Raw genomic sequence first — 17,224 nt, 5'->3', positions numbered from 1 at the left:
AGGAATGTTGTAAGTATCTAATGTCAGATACTACTACTTTGTATGTACCATGAATGTTGTAAGTATCCAATGTCAGGTACTACTACTTTGTATATGCTAGGAATGTTGTAAGTATCTAATGTCAGGTACTACTACTTTGTATGTACTAGGAATGTTGTAAGTATCTAATGTCAGGTGCTACTACTTTGTATGTGCTAGGAATGATGTAAGTATCTAATGTCAGGTGCTACTACTTTCTATGTGCTAGGAATGTTGTAAGTATCTAATGTCAGATACTACTACTTTGTATGTACTATGAATGTTGTAAGTATCTAATGTCAGGTACCACTACTTCACCATGTGCTAGGAATGATGTAAGTATCTAATGTCAGGTACTACTACTTTCAGGCTGTACCAGGAATGTTGTAAGTATTTAATGTCAGGTGCTACTACTTTGTCTGCAACTGTGAATGTTGTAAGCATCTAATGTCAGGTACCACTACTTTGTATGTACTAGGAATGTTGTAAGTATTTAATGTCAGGTGCTACTACTGTATGTACCTGTGAATGTTGTAAGCATCTAATGTCAGGTACCACTACTTTGTATGTACTAGGAATGTTGTAAGTATCTAATGTCAGGTGCTACTACTTTCTATGTACTAGGAATGTTGTAAGTATCTAATGTCAGGTACTACTACTTTCTATGTACTAGGAATGTTGTAAGTATCTAATGTCAGGTACTACTACTTTGTATGTGCTAGGAATGTTGTAAGTATCTAATGTCAGGTACTACTACTTTCTATGTACTAGGAATGTTGTAAGTATCTGATGTTAGGTACCACTACTTTCTATGTACTAGGAATGTTGTAAGTATCTAATGTCAGGTACCATTACTTTCTATGTACCATGAATGTTGTAAGTATCTAATGTCAGGTACCACTACTTTCTATGTACTAGGAATGTTGTAAGTATCTGATGTCAGGTACTACCACTTTCTATATGCTAGGAATGTTGTAAGCATCCAATGTCAGGTGCTACCACTTTGGCTGTACTATGAATGTTGTAAGTATCTAATGTCAGATACCACTACTTTGTATGTACCTATGAATGTTGTAGGCATCTAATGTCGTGGCACCACTACTTTCTATGTACCAGGAATGTTGTAAGTATCTAATGTCAGGTGCTACTACTTTGTATGTACTATGAATGTTGTATCTACTGTCAGGTACTACTACTTTCTATGTACTAGGAATGTTGTAAGTATCTGATGTCAGGTACTACTACTTTCTATGTACTAGGAATGTTGTAAGTATCTAATGTCAGGTACTACTCACTTTGTATGTACTATGAATGTTGTATCTACCGTCAGGTACTACTACTTTCTATGTACTAGGAATGTTGTAACTATCTGATGTCAGGTACTACTACTTTCTATGTACTAGGAATGTTGTAAGTATCTAATGTCAGGTGCTACTACTTTGTATGTACTATGAATGTTGTATCTACTGTCAGGTACTACTACTTTCTATGTACTAGGAATGTTGTAAGTATCTGATGTCAGGCACCACTACTTCTCTATGTACCTAGGAATGTTGTAAGTATCTCAATGTCAGGTACCACTACTTTGTATGTACTATGAATGTTGTATCTACTGTCAGGTACTACTACTCTCTATGTACCAGGAATGTTGTAAGCATCTAATGTCAGGTACCTACTACTTTCTATGTACCAGGAATGTTGTAAGTATCTAATGCCAGGTACTACTACTTTCTATGTACTAGGAATGTTGTAAGTATCTGATGTCAGGTACTACTACTTTCTATGTACTAGGAATGTTGTAAGTATCTAATGTCAGGTGCTACTACTTTGTATGTACTATGAATGTTGTATCTACTGTCAGGTGTTACTACTTTCTATGTACTATGAATGTTGTATCTACTGTCAGGTGTTACTACTTTCTATGTACTATGAATATTGTATCTACTGTCAGGTGCTACTACTTTGTATGTACTAGGAATGTTGTAAGTATTTAATGTCAGGTGCTACTACTTTCTATGTACTAGGAATGTTGTAAGTATCTAATGTCAGGTGCTACTACTTTGTATGTACTATGAATGTTGTATCTACTGTCAGGTGCTACTACTTTGTATGTACTATTTTGTTTTTATATTTCGCGATCTTAATCTGCATTCCTAACAGGAAACACATAATTCGATGCGTCTATATTTTATAATATATGTAGTTGGCTACCGAACACCGTAGACGAATGTTTGTAGATACATGCCTCTTTCGTTCGCGGTTTTGACGCCATCAGATATCGGAGCTTCTTTATTACTAATGAATGGTATGAAGGTTGACTCATCAAAACGTTTCAGTATGATCATTTGGTACGATACGTTTCAATTTTCTCTGAAAGGTAGCTTGTAGCGACAGAGTGAAGAGAAGCCAGCAACCCGTCTAGTTCTGTAACACAGACGATGACGATTAATTAGGTCCGAATCAGTCCTCATTAACAGTCCAGTTTCCTTGGAAACCTCTTCTCATGTTTGAATCTCCGACAGCCCGAACCTGCCTTGCGTGAAAATAAGATTTATCTTTAACCCCGAAAACTCTGATAAAGTTTCTAAACCGCTGAAAAAAAATATCCTAACAACAACCGAGTTTCTTATCTAGAAAAGACCGCTGGAAAGATAAGACAAATGTAATTCTTGCCGTCGGGAGATAGGCGCCACTAGGTGGGGCTGTCTGTTTCTTACTGACAGTTTGCAGTGGATCAGCTGGATGGAACAGCCACAGACTACTTACCATTTGTTGTGCATATACGTCCGTCCATACTTTTATATAAAGGCATCTAGTTAAAAGCAACCACCTCTGACTCTAAGATACATCTCTCTGACGAAATACCGAAGCAACAAGTCGAGCCCATTAACCTTTTGATCAAGCAGTGTCTTTCCGCAATGACGAGAAACCCAGTTGAAATAAAAATGTATTCTCAGGTCGGTTGGTGTGGATATTAAAATAAACTACAGAACAACGTTTCGACCTTCTTAGGTCATCTTCAGATTAACAAAAAGAGAACGTTGCTCTGTAGTTTATTTTAATGTTTTAATACCTATATTAACCGTCTTTAGAATACATTTTATTTTTATTACAGTGGTAAATAGTCGGTGATATCAAAAGCCTTCCTAATCTTTTTCTGTCTTTAAATATTTATATATAATGGTCACTCTCGTAATAACAGATCCACGTGCACCAGATATCCGGATTTTAATTGTTGTTTTTCTTTTAATCTGAATTCCAATGTCTTCCATTCCACAAAACCTTAAGAAATCAATGAATAAAAACGTCCAAGAATCAAAGGCTTCTTGTGAAAGTCAACTGTTTCTTTGAAACCACGTTTTGTAGGTTTGGTATATTTTCTACTTACAGATATGTATTATTTTATAAGCATTTAAAATGCACTAACAGTTTGTGTTCGGAAACAATAAAACAATGATATTGTTGTAAGCCTTTCTATGAGGTCAAACATTTCTTCAGAAATGTGAAATTATGTTTACTTTCATGGAATGTAAATACTTTAACTTATTAGTCACGGGAAAAGTTCACAAACTTAAGTGGACCTGCCAACGATGCTATAAAGTCTGAAGCGAATCAGTTAACCCACGTTTACCTTGTTATACAAGGAGAACGAACGATATTTCTACCGAAAGCATGCCTCTCCCACGATGGTGTCATGCCCATCACGTGCAGGAATCCCATCTAACATATCATTGTCAAGTACTAAGAGATACAGTCGTTAATTTCAACTACAAAACTATAAAATTAAATTGGAAGAACATACATAAGAATTGTGAACGTCTTTAACATGTTAAATATAAAGATAAATAAAATAAACCACGAGGTCCCTCAATAAAACGTAATTTGTTTTTACTTAAACAAATTCAAATAGGAGGCATTATCTTGTAATAAAATCATACAGCCATTACTGGTAGAATAGCACACTTATTATATTAGTAAACATATGTCTCAGTTAACAGACGAAAGTCAAAATCTCACCAGGATTTCCTGTTTTCTATAAGTTTCTTAGTGTGTTTTAAATTTATCACCATTGGTACGCTTATTTGTTGTTGTGAAATAGAACGTTTCGGGTTTTTTATTTGTTTTGTAGGAGAAAGGTTGAATTCAAAACGATAAATACTCAATTTAGGTTTCAATAAGATAATTTTTGTATCAGTAAACCAACGCTTTACTTTGTTACCGACACCAATAAAAAATATTAAAATTTTGATAAATCCAGGACAGAGTGTAAAACTTATATTGGTCGGGTAGGAGCTATCTGTAATTTATTTTAAAATGGACTATCCACCTTTATACTAAAGAACCTATAATTGTTTTGAAAGTTAAATGATCAAACCTATAATCATGGTTAATATGCCATCTGTTCTATTGTACATGTACATAATAAGATATATTGAGCTAACGTTGAGCTAAACCTAAAGCAATAACAAAATATATTGCAATTAACGATGAGCTAAGCCTAAAATAGTGACAAAGGATAACAAGATGTGTTTAACGTTAATCTAAGGCTAATACAGTGACAAAATCTATTTAACATTTAATTAAGCCTAACAAATGGCAAGATATGCCGTAGTTAACGTTGAGTTGAGCTTAAAGTAATGAAAATATATGCTGTTTCTAACTTTAATCTAAGACTAAAATAACGACATGATTAAGTTAAAGTCAAGTTAACCCTAAAATAAGTAGGAAGCTATGTTGTGCTTAGTGTTGAACTGAACATAAAATAGTGTTGAGTTTATTTATTTTTAGAGCAAAGTCACGTTGCGTTATCTGCTAGGTCCACGACGGATAATCGAATTCTGATTATAGCGTTGTAAGTCCGTTAACGTATTGCTGTCCCAACGAGGGATAATAGTGCCAAGATGTAGTTAACAGTGAGTTAAGCCTAAAAAAGTGTTTGTTCGTTTTTTTGGAATTTCGCACAAAGCTACTCGAGGGATATCTGTGTTAGCCGCCCCTAATTTAGCAGTGTAAGACTAGAGGGAAGGCAGATAGTCATCACCACCCACCGCCAACTCTTGGGCTACTCTTTTACCAACGAATAGTGGGATTGACCGTAACATTATACACTCCCACGGCTGGGAGGGCAAGCATGTTTAGCGCGAAGCGGGCGCGAACCCGCGACTCTCGGATTACGAATCGCACGCCTTACGCGCTTGGCCATGCCAGGCCCCCCTAAAAGTGACAGTTGCAGTTAATGTTGAACTAAATGTAAAATAGTAACAAGATGTAACTAACGCTCGTCTAAGCTTAAAAAGAGACAAGATATGTTGTCTTTAACTTGAGCTAAGCCTAAAATAGTGACTTAATATGTTTAGTTAACACTGACTTTAACATAAAAAATGTAAAATTATAACAATTATAATGTGACAATATATTTTTATCGTCAAACTAATCCTAAAAAATGACCCTACCGGCGTAGTTTTCACAACTTTATTCTTGACAAGTTTGAAACTCATATGATAAAATATGTTGTATTTAACAACAAAGTAATTCTTCAAATTTATTATTGACGAAGTTCAAGGTTTGAAACGGGTAAAGTTTTAGTAGGTACATCTTATATGATAATGTGCAGCATATGATACTGCGGCTTATGGCAAAAAGTGTAGCGTAGCGTCTGATGAGTATTTATCACCTAATTTGTGTGTAGGTGAAAATATTTAGTGTACGTGATTGAATTTGATTTTTAACTTCATTAGTTTGTAGTTAGCACAAAGATACATATTAGGTTATCTGTGCTCTGCCCACCACGGGTATCGAAACCCAGTTTCTAACGTTGAAAGTCCACTGGGGACGAGTGAAAATTCTGTACCTGACAAATCTTTCATCAAGGGTAAATTTTTCAGTCGTCCATTTTTCTCAAAAGGCTTTTAATAAACAGGAGTTTTTGTTATTACACGTTGTTACCAGACTTGTTTGGTGAGAGGTGTAACCCTTTGTTCTCGAGTCTAAATTGAATATCTAATTGTTGTATTTAACTTGGGTTTAATTGATTGCTTTAAAGCACAGCCTCAGCTAACGTTTAGTCGCGTCATATCACACATGAACTTGAAGGCCACAAAACAAAATAACTTACAAGACAAAGCGTGATCGATTTATTTTTATTTTAACCAAAAAAGTTCTTAAACAAATATAATATATTCATATTATATTATCTGTTGGCTGTTAGTAAAGCTTTGTTCACAAATTACCAGTCACGTGTCGCTGCTAAATGCAAACACGCACTTTGCCCAGCATAGGGATTGAGCGTCGAATTTTTCTCATTATAAAACCTGAAGCTCGCTTTAGAGATAGCGGAAAAATCACCAATCGCATTTCGATAATATACCAATATATTAAACAAAACATAATATACCAAAGTCTAGTTATGTAAGAAGTGAACAAAACATAATATACCAATGTCTAGTTATGTAAGAAGTGAACATAAGCACTAGGACAGTCACAACAAAATATTCATATTATAAACATCGTCACTTGTCATCCACAACAAAATATTCATATTATAAACATCGTCACTTGTCATCCACAACAAAATATTCATATTATAATCATCGTCACTTGTCATCCACAACAAAATACTCATATTATAAACGTCGTCACTTGTCATCCACAACAAAATATTCATATTATAAACATCGTCACTTGTCATCCACAACAAAATATTCATATTATAAACATCGTCACTTGTCATCCACAACAAAATATTCATATTATAAACATCGTCACTTGTCATCCACACAAAAAAATATTCATATTATAAACATCGTCACTTGTCATCCACAACAAAATATTCATATTATAAACATCGTCACTTGTCATCCACAACAAAATATTCATATTATAAACATCGTCACTTGTCATCCCACAACAAAATATTCCTATATTCTAAACATCGTCACTTGTCATCCACAACAAAATATTCTTATATTCTAAACATCATCACTTGTCATCCACAAACAAAAATATTCATATTCTAAACATCGTCACTTGTCATCCACAACAAAATATTCATATTATAAACATCGTCACTTGTCATCCACAACAAAATATTCATATTCTAAACATCGTCACTTGTCATCCACAACAAAATATTCATATTATAAACATCATCACTTGTCATCCACAACAAAATATTCATATTATAAACATCGTCACTTGTCATCCACAACAAAATATTCTATATTACCAATGTATGTGGGTGGAGTGGTGGCTGTTGCTACATGGTCTACACCAATGCATGTAAGTGGTTGTGCTGTTGCTACATGGTCTCTACACCAATGCATGTAAGTGGTGTGCTGTTGCTACATGGTCTACACCAATGCATGTAAGTGGTGTGCTGTTGCTACATGGTCTACACCAATGCATGTAAGTGGTGTGCTATTGCTACATGGTCTACACCAATGCATGTAAGTGGTGTGCTGTTGCTACATGGTCTACACCAATGCATGTAAGTGGTGTACTGTTGCTACATGGTCTACACCAATGCATGTAAGTGGTGTGCTGTTGCTACATGGTCTACACCAATGCATGTAAGTGGTGTAATTGTTGCTACATGGTCTACACCAATGCATGTAAGTGGTGTGCTGTTGCTACATGGTCTACACCAATGCATGTAAGTGGTGTACTGTTGCTACATGGTCTACACCAATGCATGTAAGTGGTGTATTGAAGAATCAAGTCACCATCCGAACTAAATCAAGTTTTTTTGATAATTGGGATTCTACATCACACATATCCATCTTTAAGTCTGGAAAGTGTAGGCTTGTTTTGGGCTTTGGGTTACCCTTCATTGGACATTAGAACAATTGGATGAGAGATAATGGAACTTTTTCAATTTCGTTTAAAGTCACACTGCAAATTGAGTTGTTTTGATGCAGCATTCCCTTGTTCTGATGTACACTAATAGCTGAATGATTGAATCTTATTTCCCTCTCTGTTTCCCACCTTCTTATCAATGTTGTCTGAAGACGTGCTTATAGTTCTGTTTTGTAACATTTCAGCTGGAACATACACACCAAACATCTTTATGATTTAGGATATTGTTACAGCAGATTTACTGCAGATTTTTGTGACATGGTCACATGACATTACAGCTAAAATCTTATGCAACACTGATACTGCAGTATCACTCCAAAAGTTGTGGTACGTATATAGTGACAGTCCTACAGCAAAGGGATCCTTAGCGTCAAATAATGCCAAAATGTTGTTCTGATGCATGTAGTTCCACCCCAACTTTATATCGTCAGAGGGGTCACGTGACTTGTCGGTATTCATGTTCAAAATAATTTTAATATAATGTACTCAACCCTATTTTGCATCGTGGAAATACTTGTATATTTTTTCTTCAAAACAAATACAAAAAGTTGTGTGTATAGGAATAAAAAACAACAGTATTTGTTTTGAAATTTCGCGCAAAAGCTGCACGAGGGCTATCTGCGCTAGCCGTCCCTAATTTAGCGGTGTAAGACTAGCTATCTGCGCTAGCTATCCCTAATTTAGCAGTGTAAAACCAGAGGGAAGGTAGCTAGTCATCACCACTTACTGCCAACTCTTGGGCTACTCTTTACCAACGAATAATGGGATTGACCGTCATGGTTAAAAGGGGAGCATGTTTGGTGCGACTGGGATTCGAACCCGCAATCCCTCAGATTACGAGTCGAACGCCTTAACCAACTTGGCCATGCCGGGTCTAACAAAACACTATAACAATGTGTAGTCAGTTCCCCACTGGTACAGCAGTAAGTCTACGGATTTACAGCGCTAAAATCAGGGTTCGATTACCCTCGGTGAACTCAGCAGATAGCCTGATGTGGCTTTGTTAGAGAAAACACACACAAACGTGTGTATTAAACTGTCAATCAAACATGAAATTTTTAGACAAATTTTACGCAATTTTATTTTGCTGGTTCTTATCATTTTGGTTAATACGTTTAGCTGGTGTTTGTCACAACCTGGGGCACTGAACTTTCAATTTGTGGGTTGCAGTTTTGAATGTTTTTACCAAATGTGCCTCGTCCTTTCAGCAGAGAAAACGTTATAATATGGTGGTCAAACCTACATTTTGTTGGTAAAGAGTAACCCAAGAGTTTGCGGTAAGTGTTATTGACTAGTTGCCTTTCCTCTATTCTGTCACCTCAAAATTAGGGACAAACAAGCCACGAATAGCTGTCGAGTAGCTCTGTGCAAAATTAAAATCAAATAAACACTGAAGCTCTGTATCCTTTTGCAAGCCCTATTAAATATATAATGAAAATAGTATGTTTAGTAGGTGCAGTACACACACATATATATGAACTCAAACTATCTCTTCAACATAGAACATAATAAGAATAAAAACCAACATACTCTGTTATACTTGAATCATGGAGGACGCAGCCATTGTTACCAGAAAATCTGTGATATGAAAACATTCGTTTTCAAAAATTATTTGTATCGTAATCTGATCCTCGACGCAATCGAAACATTTGTAGCGTACTATTGCGCTTACATCTCGTGTCTTAGGCCTAAACACACTTTTAAGATAATCCGAAAGTCTCTCACAAGGATAGGAATTAATTAGCATGCTAAGTAAAAGATACAGTTTTGAAGGGCATACTTAATCAAGACTTATGACACTGTTACCGTATTGTGCAACACGTTTACGACACTTGGACAGCTCACCAAGTAAAGACCAGTTTTAAAGGATTGTAAGGGTTTATTCTCGCCAGGAATCAGTGGACGAGTGTACTGTATCCAATTGGTGAGACGCGGCTCGTATGTGTTTAATATTCATGAAATTCTCTTTGTTAACTGTTGATAAATGTTTGTTATCTAACGAAGTGGGTAATGAACCAGCAACTTACGTCTGATTTGATTAACTCTACACAATGGTCACCAAACGACACCTCTTCCTTGCCTTATACGCTACAATAGGCAAGCCTCCAAGTTCATGATGGGAACCGTGCAGCGTTCGCTTGTTGGAACAGCAATGACTACCTTTCAGGTTGGAGTTATAAGAATTGCATACAGTATATAACAATGACTGTCTCAACATGTTTTTCAATGGCTATAAGTTTAAACCAAATGTTTAAAACCTTTTTTCTCTTCTTACAATTCGAAAGGATAGTTTTAACATGAAACTTATGTGTAAAACTGGTGTTAGAACATTATTTCTTGTGAAACTAAGGCAGAAATCGTATATTCAAAGTTTTGAATTAGTCCAGTTTGTAATTTTAGAAAACTAGGTGTTATATTGGGTGAACAGAAAAAATTTGAGGAATACCATTGTCCAACATTTACTCTGAGTTATCAGAGGTACTGACCTCTGCCTGTTGAGTGGAAAGGTCATTCATTTTCTGTATAGAGTTTTGTGTATAGTATTATTCACAACTCTAGGAAACGACATATTTGAATGTTAGTTAAATATAACTTGATATCAAATTTAAAAAATCAACATCTTATATTAGCATACCCAACAATATGTGATATCAAATTTAAATAATCAACATCCTGTATTAGCATACCCCACAATATGTGATATCAAATTTAAATAATCAACATCCTGTATTAGCATACCCCACAATATGTGATATCAAATTTAAATAATCAACATCTTGTATTAGCATGCCCAACAATATGTGATATCAAATTTAAATAATCAACATCTTATATTAGCATACCCAACAATATGTGATATCAAATTTAAATAATCAACATCCTGTATTAGCATACCCCACAATATGTGATATCAAATTTAAATAATCAACATCCTGTATTAGCATACCCCACAATATGTGATATCAAATTTAAAATAATCAACATCCTGTATTAGCATACCCCACAATATGTGATATCAAATTTAAATAATCAACATCTTATATTAGCATACCCAACAATATGTGATATCAAATTTAAATAATCAACATCCTGTATTGGCATACCCCACAATATGTGATATCAAATTTAAATAATCAACATCCTGTATTAGCATACCCCACAATATGTGATATCAAATTTAAATAATCAGCATCTTGTATTAGCATACCCAACAATATGTGATATCATGAATTTAAATAATCAATATCTTATATTAGCATACCCAACAATATGTGATATCAAATTTAAATAATCAACATCCTGTATTAGCATACCCCACAATATGTGATATCATTTAAATAATCAACATCTTGTATTAGCATACCCCACAATATGTGATATCAAATTTAAATAATCAACATCCTGTATTAGCATACCCCACAATATGTGATATCAAATTTAAATAATCAGCATCCTGTATTAGCATACCCCACAATATGTGATATCAAATTTAAATAATCAACATCCTGTATTAGCATACCCCACAATATGTGATATCAAATTTAAATAATCAACATCCTGTATTAGCATACCCCACAATATGTGATATCAAATTTAAATAATCAACATCCTGTATTAGCATACCCCACAATATGTGATATCAAATTTAAATAATCAACATCTTGTATTAGCATACCCCACAATATGTGATATCAAATTTAAATAATCAACATCCTGTATTAGCATACCCCACAATATGTGATATCAAATTTAAATAATCAACATCCTGTATTAGCATACCCCACAATGTGTGATATCAAATTTAAATAATCAACATCCTGTATTAGCATACCCCACAATGCTATGATATCAAATTTAAATAATCAACATCTTGTATTAGCATACCCCACAATATGTGATATCAAATTTAAATAATCAGCATCCTGTATTAACATACCCCACAATATGTGATATCAAATTTAAATAATCAACATCCTGTATTAGCATACCCCACAATATGTGATATCAAATTTAAATAATCAACATCCTGTATTAGCATACCCCACAATATGTGATATCAAATTTAAATAATCAACTTCCTGTATTAGCATACCCCACAATATGTGATATCAAATTTAAATAATCAACATCCTGTATTAGCATACCCACAATGTGATATCCATTAGCATACCCCACAATATGTGATATCAAATTTAAATAATCAACATCTTGTATTAGCATACCCCACAATATGTGATATCAAATTTAAATAATCAACATCCTGTATTAGCATACCCCACAATATGTGATATCAAATTTAAATAATCAACATCCTGTATTAGCATACCCCACAATATGTGATATCAAATATAAATAATCAACATCTTATATTAGCATACCCCACAATATGTGATATCAAATTTAAATAATCAACATCTTGTATTAGCATACCCCACAATATGGATTACAATAATATTTTGAGAACAAAATATTTTGACCTACTTCCCTCCAGTGATCTGGCGGTAAGTGTGAAGACTTATAATACCAAAACCGTGTTTCAATAATCGTAATAGCCATAACACACACAGCCCATTTCATTACGTGTAGGTTAGCGCAACAACAGTTTCACTGTGACAAACTGTCACAAGTTATACTCAAGAGTAAACGACAAATGGTTACCATCAGAGATGTGGTTGTTGTACATTTGCATTTATGAACTGTTATCCATATTCAATGACGAACATTATATTAAACTGTGTCTATATATTAAGGTTAGGCTTACTGAAAACCAGTAAAGCTAGTTGAAGTAATGTAGAGAGAGCGTGTCTTTTTAAGCTTACAGAAGAGGCATTACAGCTTACTGTAGTTTATAGCCTTACTATGACTTAAAATGGAATCAACATTGTTTTCCATTAATCTTAGCTGTGATACTTGGAATGTTCCAGTACCCAGGTCCCATTGTTTTCCATTAAATTTAGTTGTGATACTTGGAATGTTCCAGTACCCGGTCCCATTGTTTTCCATTAATCTTAGTTATGATAATTGGAAATGTTCCAGTACCCAAGTCCCATTATTTTCCATTAATCTTAGTTATGATACTTGGAATGTTCCAGTACCCAGATCCCAATATTTTCCATTAATCTTAGTTATGATAATTGGAATGTTCCAGTACCCAGGTCCCATTGTTTTCCATTAATCTTAGTTATGATACTTGAAATGTTCTAGTACCTAGGTCCCATTATTTTCCATTAATCTTAGTTATATGATACTTTGGAGATATTTACAGTACCCCAGTCCCATTGTTTTCGATTAATCTTAGTTATGATAACTGGAATGTTCCAGTACCCAGGTTTCATTGTTTTCCATTAAATTTAGTTATGATAATTGGAATGTTCCAGTACCCCAGTCCCATTGTTTTCCATTAATCTTAAGCATGATAATTGGAATGTTCCAGTACCCAGGTCCCATTGTTTTCCATTAATCTAGTTATGATACTTGGAATGTTCTAGTACCTAGGTCCCATTATTTTCCATTAATCTTAGTTATGATACTTGGAATGTTACAGTACCTAGTCCCATTGTTTTCGACATTAATCTTAGTTATGATAACTGGAATGTTCCAGTACCCAGGTTTCATTGTTTCCATTAATCTTAGTTATGATACTGGAATGTCTCAAAATCCAGGTCCCATTGTTTTCCACACGTAGTTATGATACTTGGAATGTTCCAGTACCTGTCCCATTTTCCACACCAAGTATGATAATTGGAATGTTCCAGTACCCAGGTCCCATTGTTTTCCATTAATCTTAGTTATGATACTTAAATGTTCTAGTACCTAGGTCCCATTTTTTCCATTAATCTTAGTTATGATAATGGAATGTTCCAGTATCAGGTCCCATTGTTTTCCATTAATCTTAGTTATGATAATTAAGTTCCAATACCCAGGTCCCATTGTTTTCCATTAATCTTAGTTATGATACTTGGAATGTTCTAGTACCCAGGTCCCATTATTTTCCATTAATCTTAGTTATGATACTTAGAATGTTCCAGTATTCAGGTCCCATTGTTTTCTATTGATCTTAGTTATGATAATTGGAATGTTCCAGTACCCAGGTTTCATTGTTTTCCATTAATCTTAGTTATGATACTTGGAATGTTCCAGTATTCAGGTCCCATTGTTTTCTATTGATCTTAGTTATGATAATTGGAATGTTCCAGTACCCAGGTCCCATTATTTTCCATTAATCATAGTTATGATACTTGAAATGTTCCAGTACCCGGTCCCATTGTTTTCCATTAATCTTAGTTATGATAACTGGAATGTTCCAGTACCCAGGTTTCATTGTTTTCCATTAATCTTAGTTATGATACTTGGAATGTTCCTGTACCTAGGTCCCATTGTTTTCCATTTATCGTAGTTATGATACTTGGAATGTTCCAGTACCTAGGTCCCATTGTTTTCCATTAATCTTAGTTATGATACTTGGAATGTTCTAGTACCCAGGTCCCATTATTTTCCATTAATCTTAGTTATGATACTTAGAATGTTCCAGTATTCAGGTCCCATTGTTTTCTATTGATCTTAGTTATGATAATTGGAATGTTCCAGTACCCAGGTTTCATTGTTTTCCATTAATCTTAGTTATGATACTTGGAATGTTCCAGTATTCAGGTCCCATTGTTTCCATTGATCTTAGTTATGATAATTGGAATGTTCCAGTACCCAGGTCCCATTATTTTCCATTAATCATAGTTATGATACTTGAAATGTTCCAGTACCCCGGTCCCATTGTTTTCGATTAATCTTAGTTATGATAACTGGAATGTTCCAGTACCCAGGTTTCATTGTTTTCCATTAATCTTAGTTATGATACTTGGAATGTTCCCGTACCCAGGTCCCATTGTTTTCCATTTATCGTTATGATACTTGGAATGTTCCAGTACCTAGGTCCCATTGTTTTCCATTAATCTTAGTTATGATACTTGGAATGTTCTAGTACCCAGGTCCCATTATTTTCCATTAATCTTAGTTATGATACTTAGAATGTTCCAGTACCCCGGTTCCATTGTTTTCCGTTAATTTTAGTTATGATACTTGAAATGTTCCAGTACCTAGGTCCCATTGTTTTCCATTAATCTTAGTTATGATACTTGGAATGTTCTAGTACCCAGGTCCCATTATTTTCCATTAATCTTAGTTATGATACTGAATGTTCCTACTCAGGTCCCATTGTTTTAGGGCCCGGCATGGCCTTGGTTAAGGCACCGACTCGCTATCTGAGAGTGGCGGGTCTCGAATCCCTGTCACACCAAAAATGTTCGCCCTTTCAGCCGTAGGGGTGTTATAACGTGACGATCAATCGAACTATTCGTTGATAAAGAGTAGCCCAAGAGTTGGCGGTGGGTGGTGATGACTAGCTGCCCTCCCTCTTGTCTTACACTGCTAAATTAGGGATAGCTAACGTCGAAAACCCTCATGTAGCTTTGCGCGAAATTCAAACCAAAACAAACCCATTGTTCTCCATTACATATTTCAACATTTAAGCTCTTATGTTATTATTTTACGTTTTACAATGTTGAAGTATTGTCCCAGCACGGTGGTTGACCAAAAGCTGCTCAAAACTGGTGTTTAAAATTGTAATATTAGTACTGATAGAGAGAGATACTAAAACGTTGAAAATATTGAATTGTGAGAACAAAAGTTTCACCACAGGACCCTTTGAGACTAAAGTACTACACAGAAAGGCGTATTTTATTATTGCTTTTATATTTATTTCAAGATTCTGGACTGTCATATTTTTCAGATAATGTAATATTTTGATTTTAAATTTCTAACTACAGATTTTTATTGACTGTTTTCTGGTTATTACGAAAAGAGGTTATTAGTGTTAGAGAAAACAAAGATGTTTTATATTACTCTAAAGTAAAACGATCATTATTTCATATCTGTATCGACCTTAAATTATATTTACACTGGTTTTCTAAGTGCCCTAGTTTTGTGAAACTGTATTTCACATTCTTTATGTACCCGTTTTATAATGCAGTCAACATTATTCTAGTTCCAATTAAAATAATCTCAAAATTGATTATGTCTAAGGTTGATCTAATTGCTTAAGTTCTAGTAGAAACATAGATATGTGTTTATTAGACGGAATTTACTGTTTAAAAATAATATTTTATATCACACTGACAAGTCAAACAAAACACTTATCTAATTATTCTATTTTCTCTTATTGGCAGAATCTACACGAAGACAGAGATTCCGGCCAGCCTCACCATCGTATTCCAAGTCTTCAAGATGTAAGTGATACAGGCTTGTATTAGCACTCATTTATATATTTAAATCATGATTTTCTGGCGAAAGTTCTTTCTTGTCACGTGGTAAAACTTTGTGTAATTTTATGTCGCTTAAAGTCAGCTACTGACAATTAACAATATGTTGACCAGAATGTAACTTCAAATGTTATTGTAAAATTAACTCTAAGATAAAAGTGATTCCAAAATGTACATCCCTTATTGTTTACACGGTAAAATTCAAGCTCTTAAAATGCGTGTATTTAGAACAAATAAACTTTAACATTACTAATGTATTATGTGAATAGAAGTCAGCGCGACTTGTGAAAACTAACAGAAATATATATAACACTGTTAAGTTCTAAATGTATTAGTCATATGAGATTTCATATTATAATACTGAATACTGAATATCGACTGACTTAATTACTTCAAATGATAATAAATTAACAGAAGTTTCGGCAGTCATATGTCACTCCCTAGTGACAAATTGTGAATTTACATTTGTTGGATGGAGCTCCAGAATCAGTATACCTTTTGTATTTATCTTCACAAAAGTGGTTTTATTTTCACTGTGACATAACGAGCTTTTGCCGTTACACACAGTGCCCTCTGGCGACAATCGTGGTAATGCCGTACATTATTCATGTTTCATGCACCTCTTTCATTGTCATTGAAAATCTGTAAGTGTCGATCTTGTCCAGAATTTCGAGATTTACTGTAACGAAACCGTAAACTATGAGATTCTGAAATACCGACAACCAGAATGTTACAGTGACACGTCATATCTACAATCCACGCAGGTGTTTCTAAACCCGAAATGCACATTACCGTACCGTCCTTTGATAGACGTTAAAATGTGCGCGTTTGTTATTCATGTTATTCTAACACTAAAGAGGTAAATCGCTACCGGCAAACACTACTTGCTTATACTTTTCATTCTATTTTGAAAGTCGGTACCGACCTACTTTATTATTTGAATTCTTAGAAGTTCAGTTTAAATTATGCAGGAAAATATGCTGATATCTTGCACTGAAAAAACGTTATAGTTTATATACGGTGAGAACAGAATCTAGCAA

General features: G+C 34.5%; 1 protein-coding gene across 1 annotated transcript in view; it reads left to right on the top strand.

The window, feature by feature from the left end:
• Positions 1-16,192, top strand: part of LOC143258085 (agrin-like) — a 95,585-nt gene extending 79,393 nt beyond the window's left edge. The window contains exon 2 of the mRNA XM_076517105.1: positions 16,092-16,192. Within this exon, the coding sequence (XP_076373220.1) occupies positions 16,092-16,159 (68 nt within the window). The 3' untranslated portion in view covers positions 16,160-16,192. The remainder of the gene's footprint in view (positions 1-16,091) is intronic.
• The last annotated feature ends 1,032 nt before the right edge of the window (positions 16,193-17,224 follow it).

Source organism: Tachypleus tridentatus, chromosome 7, assembly GCF_004210375.1.
Source record: "Tachypleus tridentatus isolate NWPU-2018 chromosome 7, ASM421037v1, whole genome shotgun sequence".
Classification (NCBI taxonomy): domain Eukaryota; kingdom Metazoa; phylum Arthropoda; class Merostomata; order Xiphosura; family Limulidae; genus Tachypleus; species Tachypleus tridentatus.
The sequence above is the reverse complement of the archived record's forward strand: the minus strand, read 5'-3'. Positions and strand labels throughout refer to the sequence as shown.